The sequence below is a fragment of the Onychostruthus taczanowskii genome, unplaced genomic scaffold (genome assembly GCF_017590055.1).
Source record: "Onychostruthus taczanowskii isolate IOZ18803 unplaced genomic scaffold, ASM1759005v1 scaffold163, whole genome shotgun sequence".
Classification (NCBI taxonomy): domain Eukaryota; kingdom Metazoa; phylum Chordata; class Aves; order Passeriformes; family Passeridae; genus Onychostruthus; species Onychostruthus taczanowskii.
The window spans coordinates 551,164-565,448 of NW_024498829.1; the positions used below are offsets into that span (position 1 = coordinate 551,164).

At 37.0% G+C, this 14,285-nt stretch overlaps 1 protein-coding gene across 1 annotated transcript; it reads left to right on the forward strand.

Moving 5' to 3' along the window:
* Positions 1–11,874: 11,874 nt before the first annotated feature.
* Positions 11,875–13,399, forward strand: LOC121333300 (coiled-coil domain-containing protein 201-like). The gene is made up of 2 exons (XM_041399527.1): positions 11,875–12,423; positions 13,313–13,399. Exons 1-2 carry the CDS (start codon positions 11,875–11,877, stop codon positions 13,397–13,399), a joined length of 636 nt encoding a protein of 211 aa, XP_041255461.1.
* The last annotated feature ends 886 nt before the right edge of the window (positions 13,400–14,285 follow it).

Genomic DNA, 14,285 nt, shown 5'->3' on the forward strand with positions numbered 1-14,285 from the left:
AGAAAAGAGATTGTATAACTTGCTCCCATTTACAAGTATAATTGTCAGTACAAAACTGAACTTAGATAAAGCAAACGGTTTATTTTCTGCATTCAAACACCTGGTTATTACAGATAAGTAGCTTTGAAAAATACTAGAGAATACAGTAAGAATGAAAGCAATGCTTACTTGTCTAAAAACTAGAATCCGAGAACAGATACCTTTTCTACTATAATTAACTCAATAAAGAGAATCTTAAAACAGTGATATTATTTTCTTTGAAATTCTGACAGAGGTTAAATTCTGACACACATTTCACAGTTTCAAGCAGATTCAGTCAAATTTGACCTATCTCTTAAAATCCCTGTCTTTAAAACTTTTGTTGCAAGTAACATTTGTCTGAGCTGTATCCTGCTGGTAAGTCCTTCAACTTTCTGCTGTCTGGAGGTTAACTTTTGCCCTGCTGAGATATGTACACAGGTTATGCTTCAAAATAATATGCTCAGCATTTTTCCAATCTGCTAATTGAAAAGATGTAAAAGTGTTTTATAATTAATGTTCAGCAGCCTAAGGTAGAAAGCAAAAGACTATACAGAGCTTGTGTTCTATAAATAAAATTAGTCTGCCTACACATTATGACAGTGAGTCCATTACAGGCTTATCCATAATTTTAAGCATCCTAGAAATATTTAAATGTAATAAATATTGTAGCAATAAGAGGAGATGATGCTAGACATACCTTCCTGCCTCTTAACACCACATAAGTCTTCTTTGCTTGCAAAATATGACCTACAGCTCATAAAATAGTGCTTCATCAGAAATTGGTATCCCTTCTACCCTTAGCTCACCTTGTTCAATGCCATCATATTTTTGTTCAGGGGTTTACTGTACACTCAGGCCAGCTTTACCATCTCCCTCTGCAGGTCCTCTGTCACATGGTTGTCAAACTTCTTTTTCAAAAAGAAAATATCTTTTCAGAAAGTTGATTTTTTTATATATAATAGATGTTTAGGGAAAAAAATACATAATACATAATCTCATTAGGAAGCACTACATGTGATAACAAACCTGAAAGGGCATATAAACATAGTCTGTGGTGGGAGTGCAGGCACCAGCAGCCGGCAGCAAGCTGGGCAATAAGGCTTCAATCTGTCGTTAGCAAACAAGGCGGCATCTCTGCTCAAGTGCCTGAAGAAGAGACACAGATAAGAAACAGTGGTGTAGCCTAATTCATGTTCCCTAGTAGTTTACCAAGAACATGCAAACCCATTTCAAAAGCAGTCATGTTGTCTGTGTCTGGATACCAGTCTTTACTAAAATATTAGAAGAAACATACAGTATTACAAGGCTGATTGAATTGGAACTTTCAGTAAGAAGATTGTGCAAGAGGAATTTTAATATACTTAATCTGCAGATGTTTGCAGCAAATTCTGCATTGCTTCTGGACCAACTCAATTATTTGCTTAGACATTGAGGAAAAAAGCATTATTTGCATCAGGTAGACATAGGGGAAAACCAATGTATCCTTCTCTGTATTTATAGTTATAAAAGTTTTCAGCAGAACTTTTAGTCTTGTTTACAGCCCAGTAAAAGTAATGAAAATATTACGTTCAACAATTATTGAATTTTTAGATTAATTAATTTAGATTTTAGATTTTGAGATTTTAGATTATTCTAGTATCTATTCCTCTGCCATGTCAGATGGGGTATGACCAGTGACTTCAAAAGGACCAGGAAGCCTACTGTATCACAAAAGAAACATCTACATAGGTAAAATGGGTAGTCCTAACTGTAAGGAGTGAACAAGTCAAGATGTCATTATTCAAACCTCTATAGCCCACTGAACCTATAAATAATCTTTTTATCTTTAAAGCTATACACTATATATATATATATATGTATATATATATATATATATATATATATATGTATATATATATATATGTATATTCATACTACAATACAATAACTTAACACTGGGTAACTTCTAATGATAAATTTTCATTAATAATACGGGTCTATTTTTATGTAAATATATTATTGTAGAGTATCTTCCAGTCTTTTTCAGGATTGTTAAATTGAGAAGAGCAATTGAATATTTGTCCTATTTTTATGTTAAAAAGTGAATGGACTGAAATGTTAAATGTGAATGTAAATTTCTTATTGCAACTTTTATACTGAGTGTTTGCACTATTATAATTTCTGGAATCAAATTAAAAATAAAGGAAAAATTGCTTGAATAAACAGCTGTATGAGATTGCTGTTTTGGTTTTGGTTTGGCTTTGGGGGGGAGGTTGTTTCGGATTTTTTCTGTTTATTTTTTAAATCAATTTATATTCATTACTATAACAAAGCTGCCTCTCAGAGGGTCCAGCTACAGCCTCTCAGTCAGGCTATGAACATGCCTCTAGAAATGCTGCAATTCTGCTTTCAGAATTGCTTTGAACTAAAGAATCTCGTGAGAACAATTCAGGTCCCTTATGAGTTTAATTGATTTTCTGCATCGACCACAGTGTAAGCCAGCTTGGGCCAAGAGTACTGTTCACTGTGCAAGCAGAGGAGAGTAAATATGCAATGACGAGCAAAATACCAGCCACATAGACTAGAAGAAAGTGAGGGAAAGCTTCTCTCTCCCTTTTCACAAGGCAGAAATTATTGGTTAATTTAGGCCAAGTGTAGATTTTGTAGTTATTTTATGTTATGCAAGATACAGAGCCAGCCTGACAGCAAAATAGCATAGGTTAACTTAAAATTGATTTTAAAATGGATACATTTTTGTCAGGTAATATGCCTCGCAAAAGAGTTGCTAAATTTGGGTAGTTCAAAGTAATTTGACTGTACCACTTCCAAATGACAGCAGACTCCCAACTGGCCAGATCAGAGAAGAAGTGCCTCATTCCTGCCCATGAAGATATGCCCTGAGATACCCTGGAAATGCAGGGTCCCCTGTGATGTATAACAGCCTGGGCTCAGATGCAAGGGGTTTCAATCCAAATGCTAGATGCAGCGTCTCCCCAGATGTTTTTCTTGCAGGTTAGAGAGCACAGTGTTATTTGTACAGAATTACAGCACTGTGAGGGAGTGTGATGGAACTGTTCTTGGTTTGCGCTTACACTAGTGAAAAGTGTTTGAGGCCTTATGTAGAATGAGGCAGGATCAGTATTAGGTTGTTACCCCTGTGGTAACACTTTTGGTGATGAGGAATTCCATACAGCATTTCTATAGCATAAACCACCCAGGACTGAAACTGAGGTTCTTGTCCAAAAATATTACCAGATGATATTTTGATTTCAAACAGGCAGAAGGGGAGAATAGAAAATGAGAACATTGTGTACATTATCCATTGTGTACCTTGGTGCATTGCCATTGTATCTATGTCAAAGTCTTCCAGTTTTGCAGCCATTCCCTAGAGCAGTGGGTCTCCTAATGCCATTTCTGCTGGCAGAACATGATGTTCAATGGAAGGAAACAATTATACAGGTATCAAATCATGGACCATATTCTTGTTTGGGCCATTGTGATGGAAAAAAAGAGTCATAGCTGTAAAGTGAGCCATGTATTAGAGATTGTCTATGACATTTTTGGCTCTCATGAAACCCTCTGAACTGTCAAGAGAGCATTTAAGAATGGGGATCTTGAGGTATAGTCAGGCTGCTTAGGAATCCTGGTCTGATCCTAATATCCAGTCTTGTGCAGGTTATTTCTGCTGTCAACTTCAGCAGTAGTTTGAGTAGGTTTCCAGGCTCAAAACTCAGAACAGAAACTGGTTTTTAATATTACATCAATATGAGTCTCCCAGGCTTACACTGTTCCTGTATTTAGAACCAGGCATTTGTTAACTGTTACTAGATTTAGCCATAAAGAGCTAGAAAGGAAGAAGCTAGTGATGAAGTTGTCATTATTATCAAGAACCTTTTCATTTACAAGGCACACTCTGAAGATGCCAGTGATGTCTTTCATAGAGATGGTGTAACATAAATGACACCATCACAGACCAAGCAGATGAGCTTCTCTATCAGAAGTGCTCTGCTTCACTAAATCAGTGTGACTCTTATTGATTAATTAGCTTTCCCCCAGCTTAGACCACCTTGGGATTCATCTGCACAATTCTAATGCCGCAAGAAAGAGCCATTTATATACACCTGGCCTTACTTCCTGCACAGGACTATACTCAGTCTGGCCATGCTACTGCACTGCACAAACACAGCACTTTTAGTTTATTATTGGATATAATAAAGTAAAACAAATCCATCATTTTCTGGTTGCTGAGAGATTTGAAGCTAGACATTTGTTTGGCTAAACTCGGCTCATACTATTGCCAAAGGTCATGAAAGCAGCACAGACTGTTTTCTCCCAAACTCTATAGTTACTCTGTATGTTTATTGAACTTTGGCGATACTGTTATATGCTCCTCAGCAGCTCTGCCAACATAATTAAAAAGGAGCATTTGTATCAAAAAAGACACAGCAAGTTACTGAGGAAAGGTCTCAGTTGAATATTAACTCAGATTGACTTGTGGGGTGTAGAAAAACGTAGAAAGTGTATAGGACACTGACAAGTGAATAAACAACACGCAGACAGAACACATAGTGGCATTCTGGTAAGACAAGAGTGTAATGAAGAGGAATCATTGACGCAATTATAAAGGCAGTGGTAACACATTGATTTTATCAAGGTCAATGATCTCTACTTCCATTAAAGTATACCTGACTTCTTACTACAGAGGTAATTAGATTTTTTGAAGTTAAATATTGATCCTCCAGACTTCTACATAAAAAAGTTAATTTTTTTCAATTTGACATCCCCCATAATGATTTTAGACTGGCTACTTGTGTACTATAACCTTGAGAGACAATAATTTTTAATGCTTTAAGCTTCCATAATTGATCTTAATATTGTAGCATCTTTTTATGTGTGCAAATTAATTTTCCTTTCACATAGACACCAGGACTCTATCTGAGGGCAGAGCTGGTCCAAGCTGAGAGAGGACATGGCACTGAACTTTTCTATGAGATGTAAAGTTATGTCCCTTAAAGAACTTGTTTCTTCATTCCTACTGTTACATTAAAGCAGAAAAAAAAAATTGGCTGTTTTTTCCAATTGCCTGCAACTGGCAGACCTTGGTGAAAAATTTATATTGACACCAATATTAAAAGCTTTTAAGACTCTTTGAAATGGTTCAGATACAAAAAGCCAAGCCTCATTGTTCCTAAACTCTTATTGAAATTGATCATATGGAAGATATTTAGGCAAATAAGGGTTTGACTTTCTGAGCAGCCATGAAACCCAGTAAGTAGTTCAAGACCATGGTTTTGAATGCACAAAATTGGATTTGTTGTCCATTTAGACAGGTCCAGTCATAACAGTCATAACCAAAACCTGTAGAAACACATAACCTGAAGCAAACACCATGACTTAGTGTATTGCTAGTTCAAAGCCATTTTTTTTACTGAGAGGTTATGAAATCGCAGCACCTGTTTATCCAGGGTTCCCTAAAGCCATCCTCTCAGGCTCCTTATGAGGTGCTCCTGTGATCAGACTGAATGAAAATTATGCTGTATGTAACTCTGTTCCTGGACACTGTAGAGAAACATTGATCTTGCCTCTGTCCAGGAAAAAGTCATTGCCGCACTGAAAAATGGAAACCTCCAACACTTGCAAAGGTACCACTTTCACATTATCACCATAACATAACTGACATGTGAAGAAAGTGTTCCAAAAGGCAAAACTTAAGAATTTCTGAAGAACAAGGTTGTACATAATGCTTTTTAGGCACTGAAAAGTTTGTTTAACAGACTACAAAGGATTGATATCATCCTTGATTTCTGAAGGTTTCAGTGAAGGTTTCAGTAAAGGTTTTGCTGGGGAAGGGGCTGGCAGACATGCTAGGCTGAGGACACTGGTTTTGTCTAGGTTGGAGAGAAGGAGGCTGAGGGGTGATCTCACTGCTCCTGACAGATTCCTGAGGAGGGGAAGGGGAGATGGAGGTGCCAATCTCTTTTCCTTGGTACCCAATGCCAGGGCATGTTGGTTGGGGGATGTTTGGACTGGACATTAGGAAGCATTTATTTACCAAGAGGGTGGTCACACACTGGAAAAGGCTTCTGGTTGATTCTCTTTGCCTGTTCGTGTTTAAGAGTCGTTCAGAGTCATTCACCCTTAATTATATCTTTTAGCTTTTGGTCAGTCTCAAGCGTCAGGCAGTTGGACTGGATGAACATTAAAGATCCCTTCCAACTGAAATATTCTATTCCTTTCTATTCAAATCTGTTATTTTCTATTCTACTCTAAAGTGTCTTCCAAACACATATATAAAATGCCGGTCTCCATTATTTACCCTATCACAAAACTCAGGATTCTCAGTGGTGTCCAGACATGTGATTCCACTGAAATAAGTAGAAATAGTGCTGAGGTGCTTTTGTAAAGTTTGCAACATTCCACTGGCTCCCTCTGTGCAACTTTATACACTTGAAGAGATTAAGTCCACAGAATGTGTTGCAGTGTTTCCTTTTCAATGACTGTGGCTGCCAAGTAGCTTACTGTGGAAGAATCACTTCTCCATTTGCCCACTATACCATAATGCCTTCCAGTCCCAAAGGACTATTCTGCAGAGGTTTGTTCATTATGAGACTCCCTGCTCATTTTAGACTTCACATTAGCAAATAAAATGTTTCACTCCTATTATCACTAAGGAGCTTGGTCTGATCAGCAACTCTTACAGCACTCCTGATTGACTTGCCTATATACAAAACTCACACACAGGAAGAATAGCTTATGTGAATTTGAATCAGATTTATATTTTTATGGAGTTTCATCCATAAATAGCTTGTAATTTGGGCCCAAGTCCTCTAAATCACTTAGGAAACAATTTTTTTGTTGTTTTTGTTTTGTTTTGTTTTGTGCACTCCTTTTATCTTTCTTCTAATTTATTCTTTATAAGAGCCTAAATTTAGAAAATCAGTTCAACATTTGTGTCCCTCTCTTAATTTTTTCTTTTCACTCTCCTTTTTACTCCTCACCACTATTTCCAGGCTTCCTCTGGCTCTTCCTTCTTTCTTATAATGCTTTGAGGGTCATTCCACCATGGGTCATCAGACAGAGTAGAATTACCAGCTCCTATTTCTTATTACATACTTGGAATCACCCTATATGCCTAAAAACATCAGACTAGTTGCAAGAACAGGGAGAGAGCCTCTTAGTGTTCTGCCTGGGAAAGACTGTACCTAGCCATTGGAGAGCATCTAGCTTGGAGATTTATGCAAGATTTGTGGCTTTACACACACACAACTGCACATCCAATTCAAGAAAATATGTTAGGGAAGCATACGAGTTAAGGATTGGTTCAGAATACAAGTTCCTTTCAGGAGAACTGTTTGGCAACATCCTCAGACTAGAAAATGAAGAAATTAAAAGAGCAGCAATTGAGGAATTGCAGTCTCTCAACACAAATGAGAAGATGGGAGAAAGGCGTCCATTTTTGTCCCTCTATGTATATTATTCCTTGGTAAACTGAAAAATAATTCCAGTATTTTTCTTTTCCAGATGAAGCCTCCCCAAAATTCCATGTCTTTGAAGTGAATGTATGTATTTGAACTGGAATAAAGGGGCTGAAATTTGAACAAAACACTGTGCTGTTATTATATTCCCCACTTTTGTTGGTTTTGGAAGTAAAAAATTTAAGAATTAATGTTTAATTTAAGGGAATGCAATAACTTAAGTAGGTTTTGCATTTTTTTAAATAAATTTAGAAAGAAGATTAAATTATCTCCTAAAATGAGATCAACAAAAGGATCTTTCAAAACATAAACCTAAAGAAGTGGGAGTTTGATACAATATATATGAAGGTGTATACTAACATTGCTAGAATAGAGTGCCATCTTGCATTATGCAACAAATGAGAGGAATTGTGTGTAAATATAGGCCAAAATGTTGTATCCAAATCTTTGAAGTTATTGTTCAAAATACCAAGTAGACAATGCTGAGGATAAAGATGATAATTCCAAGGAATGTAAATTTAGTGAAGGAATTATTCATAATGAATAGGTCTGAGTGCAGGACACAGTATGTGTCATTCTTTGAAAGATGCAAGAAGCTTTCAAGATGTCACTCAAGCCACAGTTTGCATGTTTCTTGTTTAGATACAGAACACGGCTACAGATACACTGAGACCAAGGTAATATCATCACTGCAGATGTTCTACTGAGCTCTGATTCTTAAATTAATATTGGACTCTTTTCTGTCTTATCTTTGTACAGTTATGTCTTTCCTATTCTCTGTAACACCCTGCCACCACTTCATAAAAAGATGGATCTGTAGGACGTATGATAAACCATTATTAGCAGCAAGAACAATTTACAGATCTCTTAATTTGTATCTTGAGAATACTTAGCTAGAAAAAAAAAAAAAAAAAAAACCAGAAAGAAAAGGCTTTTTAGAAAAGGGGGAAGTTGTTTTTTAAGAGTTTTGCAGAAAAGGCCATGGAAGGTAGACATAAAGATGATGCAGCTACAGACAGCCCTTGCAAACTGTGAGATTCCATGGAAAAGGACACAAAAAGTGAGGACAAGCATAGCAAGGGAGGCAAGGCCATGTGGTTTTGAAGGGGTCCAGTGAAATTATGTCCATTTTCTTAGCACCCCAAAATGCTTCTCATGCAGATTCATGCTGCTCAGTGTTTGCATCATTGCCCTGCTGGGAGAGGTGATACTATGTGCCACAGTACAGCAGGACAGCACAAACATTGTGACACCACGTCAAGACATCACTGTGCTCTGTGCTATATAAGGAACTGGCTTGCTGGGCCTGCAAGGCACAGAATGACTGGTCTGGTGGATTTGTTCAGCAAGCCACAAGGTATGAAAACTAACTACAAATATTAAAACTTAGGTAAAGATTAGTCTGTGTTTATAAAGGGCTGAGACTTTTATTTTTCCCCCCAGCCACAAGTATCTCAAAATAGTTTTTGTTTAATTCTCAAAATATTACTGTAGGAACTTCCCCTGGGAGTTTAGAAAATAAATAGCTTATTCTGGACAGACTATTTATTTCCAAGTTGTTTACTCATGCAATCCATGTGATTGTAATGTGCCTCCATTTCTCAAGCTCTCTTTCAGCTCCTTAGGGGCGAATAACTTAAGCCTAGAAACTTTATCCATATACTGACAGACCGTTACTTCTAAATTTTGAACTGGTAGCTCCAATTCTCTATTCATAGTAAAACTATTAATGTGGCAAGAGAGAGTGGTTTATGATTATGTTTGAAAAACCCAGACTCCCTGGAACCAAAAATTCAAATTCCTGCGAGATCAGTGCTTTTGCCCCTCTGTCTGTGCTAGATGCACTCTACAACCCCAGGTCATCCACATAAAGCCATGAAATTAGGTTTGTCTCATCATCTTAAAGGTCCACAGGTCATGCTTTGTCAAAAGGGGCTACTCCACTATTTCTGCACATGCTCCTTCACACCTGTTCTTGCCCTACAGCATTGTGGTAACAGCTGTTTACTGTCAGCCACCACAGAGCTGACTTGCAATTCAGGACTGGTATAGTCCAGCTGCTTTTCAGTTGATAAAAATTACAGTCCTCCACCTAAACCGTACTGTTCCAAATGAATGGAATTCTAATCTAGGAGCTGATGCTTTGAAAACATATGCTTCAAGATACAATAGCTGCAAACACCATGACATTCACACTGAAATTTACAGTTTTTCAGTTTATCTTCACTTCCTATTTTCCCAAAAGAAGAGCTTTTTCATGGCAGATTTAACATTAATTTCCCATTTATTTTTGAACAAGAAAATAAAATCAGGATGGCAATATACTCCATCAACATACATCCATCTTGCAGCAGATCCTCAATGTGCCTTAAGCAGCCATGTGAAGCCAATTAACCACTAGAGTATTTTTGTGATTGAAATAGGCAGCATACAGCAGAGATTAAATACCAACAAACATAGCATATAGATAAGTTGGGTAGCCCATTTTCCTATGACTAACTAATCCTAGATTTCTATTTAGTTATTTATTCATTTAAAAGCAATGTTGATACTCCAAAAAAATGCTAAATGTGTTAATTAGGGAGTGTCTGTAGCAAATGATGGCCAGGATGAACAGGTTTATAAGCAGGGAAGTAGCAGCTGAAGCTAGATTACTTAAAAAAGGAAGACAACAGACAGAACCTGGTAGGTCTGGTAAGCCTGCTATATTTTGTCAAATTTCCTGCAAAATGCATTCTCTGTTAAATACTTTGATATTCTCAAATAGTTTCTATTTCTCTGTTGGTTTTAGGCTTCTCTCTTTTATCTATAGTGGTGTTGGAGCAGAAAAACCTGCTGCTTATACATATTTATCTTTCTAAAACATAAAGAAATGTGAAAAGAAAAAATAGTTGTTGTTTTCTACAATAGCTTTGGTTGAAAAAAAAATTGTTAAAAACTAATTTAAGAAATAACTGACCATTTAATGATGAAGAGGAAAGTACTAAAATATATAGCTGAGGACAGGTTTGGGGGAGGAGTGGTAGCTGTAAAGTCCTCCTTATTCCCTTTCTAAGCTTAACCATGTACACTTCTATGATAAAGACTAAAGGAAATCAATCTGTCTAAACACAGAAGGAGAAAGGCAGTGTCTGTAGACTGAGTGCCTATGTGTCACACAAGGTAGCACTGCTAAGAAGTGTGAGAAAAAATGGGTATCCAAATAAAAATAATTATGGAGTATACCTCCCTCTTTCTGAGGAAAAAGATTATCCCACAAAATACCTGACTTCTGCTGTATTGAAGAGTCAGTGCCCTATATCTTGCTGCCTCAGTGTTTAGAAACACAAAGTGGATGTGAAACTGTACTAGAAAATTTAGACGCTACACAGGTGCAAAACATTGACAAAGAATGGAGCACTAATACCTTTTACTTCAGCGAATATACTTCCCTGTCTTCTTGTGCCCTGCTTCATGGTAGTCCTGTTTTGCCCCTCCAAGGGCACAATCTATATACAGCTTAGCTTAGAATGTGGGGCAATCAACCTGCATGATATATCTGAACAACCTCATGAAAGCAAAGATTTCAACATTTACTAGTAGTACTTAACTGCTCACCTGATTTAGATATTTATCTTAAATATATCTCAAATCAAATCTCTTTGTCTTGGGCTTTTCTGCCCAAGAAGTAGCAAGTGTAAGAAGCAGAGTTTCTTTTTATTGGGGGTTTGCAAATGGAAAGGAATAAATGCTACTAGCAAAAGCAAGCTTGCCATTGTAAATTCAGTTGAAAGTAGACTTGCTCAGAACATACATTTTTTAGAATCAAAGCTTAGGGTCAGCTGAACTAAGATAAATGTCAAGTGAATAGAAGGGAATTAGAGGTTTGTGGGCCACTTTTCAAGGAATTAAGGGAAACAAAATGGCAATTTGATGATCATTGGTGAATCCAGAAATTCTCTGCCCATCTCTTTAGAGCACTTGATTTCTTGCTACACAACAGTAGTCCCTCTGCCATCTAATACTTTTCAGCTGCATACAGAGTGTTAGCAGCTGAAACCCCAAAAGTATATTATTTATATACCTGGAAGGAGGAAATACTATCTTAATGATGTTGCAGTTAATGAAAAATCTTTAAAAATTCTAGCACACTTGGAGCTCCTCATGCAGAGGGCTGAGAGAGGAGTTGTAAGTGTTAGATGTGTGACCAGATGTTCTCATGTTCTGTTTTCAACATGGCTCTTCTAAATGCTTGAACACTGATCTATATAAAGGATAAATTCCATGTAAAGACAGAATATAGACATAAAAAGAGAAACACCTAGGATTTGATTTAACAGCTTGCTGCTAAAATTCAGCTTACATTGTGAAAAATGACACAATCTTCTTATTTTCTTAAAGCAATAAACTTGACTTCAAGATGTCAGAGGAAGATGATTCTTTCCTGAATGTTAAAAGATCTCTGAAAAAGAGAAAGGTGGAACATAGCACCCCAGTGGACTCAGTGCTCTCAAGAACAATTCCATCTTCTGTAGATCTGTCCAATCAGTCAATCAAGGACCATGATGCCACAAAGAGAGTTTATGGCTCTCCAATGCCAAAATCAAATCTAAGTAGATTGTTATCTCAAGTATCATTAGCACATGTTGATGTATACATCCCTCCTTCGTCCCCAAAAAAGCTTTCAACAGCATTTGATTTGCAAGAACTAAATAAAGAGAAAAGCCAAAGCTCTCGGCTTGTATTTTCTAGAAAGAGGCTTTCCACTGTGTTAGCCTCTGATGAATCAAATCAAGAGCCAGCTCACAAGATTGTCCCAAACACAGAAACTCAAGCTATCACCAGAGCATTTGTGGATTCTGCAGTAACTCCCAAGAGTGGACCCTCATGGCTTGTTTCCGGAATACCAGGGATAAAAGACCCCTTGGTAGCGAAATCCAGAAAGAAGAAAATTGATAGAACTCTTCAGGTGAAGACTTTCATTTAGTTATTCAATAGCTAAGTTACACAAACTTCTACCAACACAGAGTATATACAGATATTTCTAGTAAAGTGGGAATAGTTTACTAATGGAACATTTCCGTAACTTTAACAGTAAGGACATCTGTTTATGAATTGTGTCATAACTCTTTGATACCATTCCTAATCACAGACAGGATTCCCTGCAAACTTCCCCACTAGTATTTTTTGCTTCAGCTTGTGAGCTGGTATGACTCATTGTGTACCCAAGTGAGAAAGTATATTTTTTAATGTATCTTTCTTTAGAAGATATTTAAGAATAGGAAGAAATCAGTAATTGAAATTCTAAAGTTTCTTAATGTTAGCAAGTCAGATCAAATTTGAGGAAGAAATAATCTACTCCTTTTTCTGTTAAATCCAAATAGTAGTGCTTTGTAAAAAGAACAACAGTCATTGCAAATGGGATCTTGCAAGCAATCCTTTTCACTAATGTAGGGTTTTCTGGGGGAAGCTTAGATTACTAGATGCTCTGCAGGTGTTGGTTGTCTGTGGCACACAAGAACTCCATTTCCTGAAACTTTAATTATTTGCTAAGGGCTGTGGAAAGCCCATAGAAAGCATAGGAAGGCAGCAGATTTAGACTCTGAAGGTTGTCATGTCGGTGTGAAAGCCATCAAATTCTGTTCTGGTTTGTTTTTTTCTCTGTACCGTACTGTTCTTGAGTGTGTCAAGAAAACTTGTCACACTCAAAGTAAAAGTTTTACTTTGAAAGTAAAAGTTTCTTTGCTTAAAACAAATGGAAAACTCCAGCCAAAATTGAGTTGGGTCATAAGTCCGTTGTGTAGGTTGTTTGTTTTTGAAAGGAGGTGGTTTAAACACTATTTTTTCTTCTGTAACAGAGAAAGAAAGAAAGAGAATGGCTGCTTCGTCAGCTTAAAGACATTGAGGAGGCAACTAAACATGAACTGACAATTGAAGAAGCTTGATTGGGCTACCTGTGGGATAAGTGCTGTCACATCTGTCACGTGGGAATGGCGAGTTCCAATAAATCACACTCTGTTATAGTGCTTGTTATGCTTCCTCTTTCCTTCTAAAATGATCTTTTGCTGTTGTTTTTTTTGTCATTCTTTCCTCTTAAATCCAGGAGTAGCCAGGTATAAATTGAGAGTTAAGATGAGACTAACTCTCCTGTAGAGACAATGTTAATTTATAATGACTGAAAGGCCTAGAACAAAGAAGGGAGGAAGACTCATTCTTCATCCTTCCACAGCCCTCCCTGGCCTTAATCTTTCATATAGCATTTAAGTCTTATAGGGTTGCTTATCTTTATTAACAAGAAATCACTAGACAAAGTCCTAGTGCCCACACAGAGTGCAATCCTGTTTCGCCAAAGGAGAATATCTTTCAAAGCTGATGCAATCTGGAAAGTTTTTGCTGCTACCTGGTTAGATGAGGAAATACTGAGAGGCACCAAGGATGGAGGCCATTATTTAGAGATTACCAATTAATGACAGCTTATTTTGAAGTTTTGGTTCAAAATCAGTTTGTCCCAGCCTTAGATTGTAAATGTAACTCACTGTTGTATTGGAGATGCTTAATCCTTAGCGGTGTGTTTTGAGAGAGTATGCGGTTTCTATTTTTTTTTTTTTTTTATCCCCTCTGGAGCTGCTGCATGGAAGTCAAGAAGTGTGTCTTACCTGATGGCTGTATTGTTAAAGTAGAAATTTAACTCGAACTGAAGCATCAGTCAAGAATTGATGCAAAAAGCACAAAATTCATGTTCATTTCTACTGCTGTCTGTTATTTAATCTCTAGATTATACAGGCAGAGTTTATAATTTCTAAATTATCTATGGAGTGTCAGCAGCAGGAA

Coding starts and splice junctions, on each gene's coding strand:
- LOC121333300 (XM_041399527.1), top strand. CDS start 11,875: ATGTCAGAGGAAGATGATTCTTTCCTGAATGTTAAAAGATCTCTGAAA. Junction 12,424..13,312: donor AAATTGATAGAACTCTTCAG/GTGAAGACTTTC, acceptor CTTCTGTAACAG/AGAAAGAAAGAAAGAGAATG.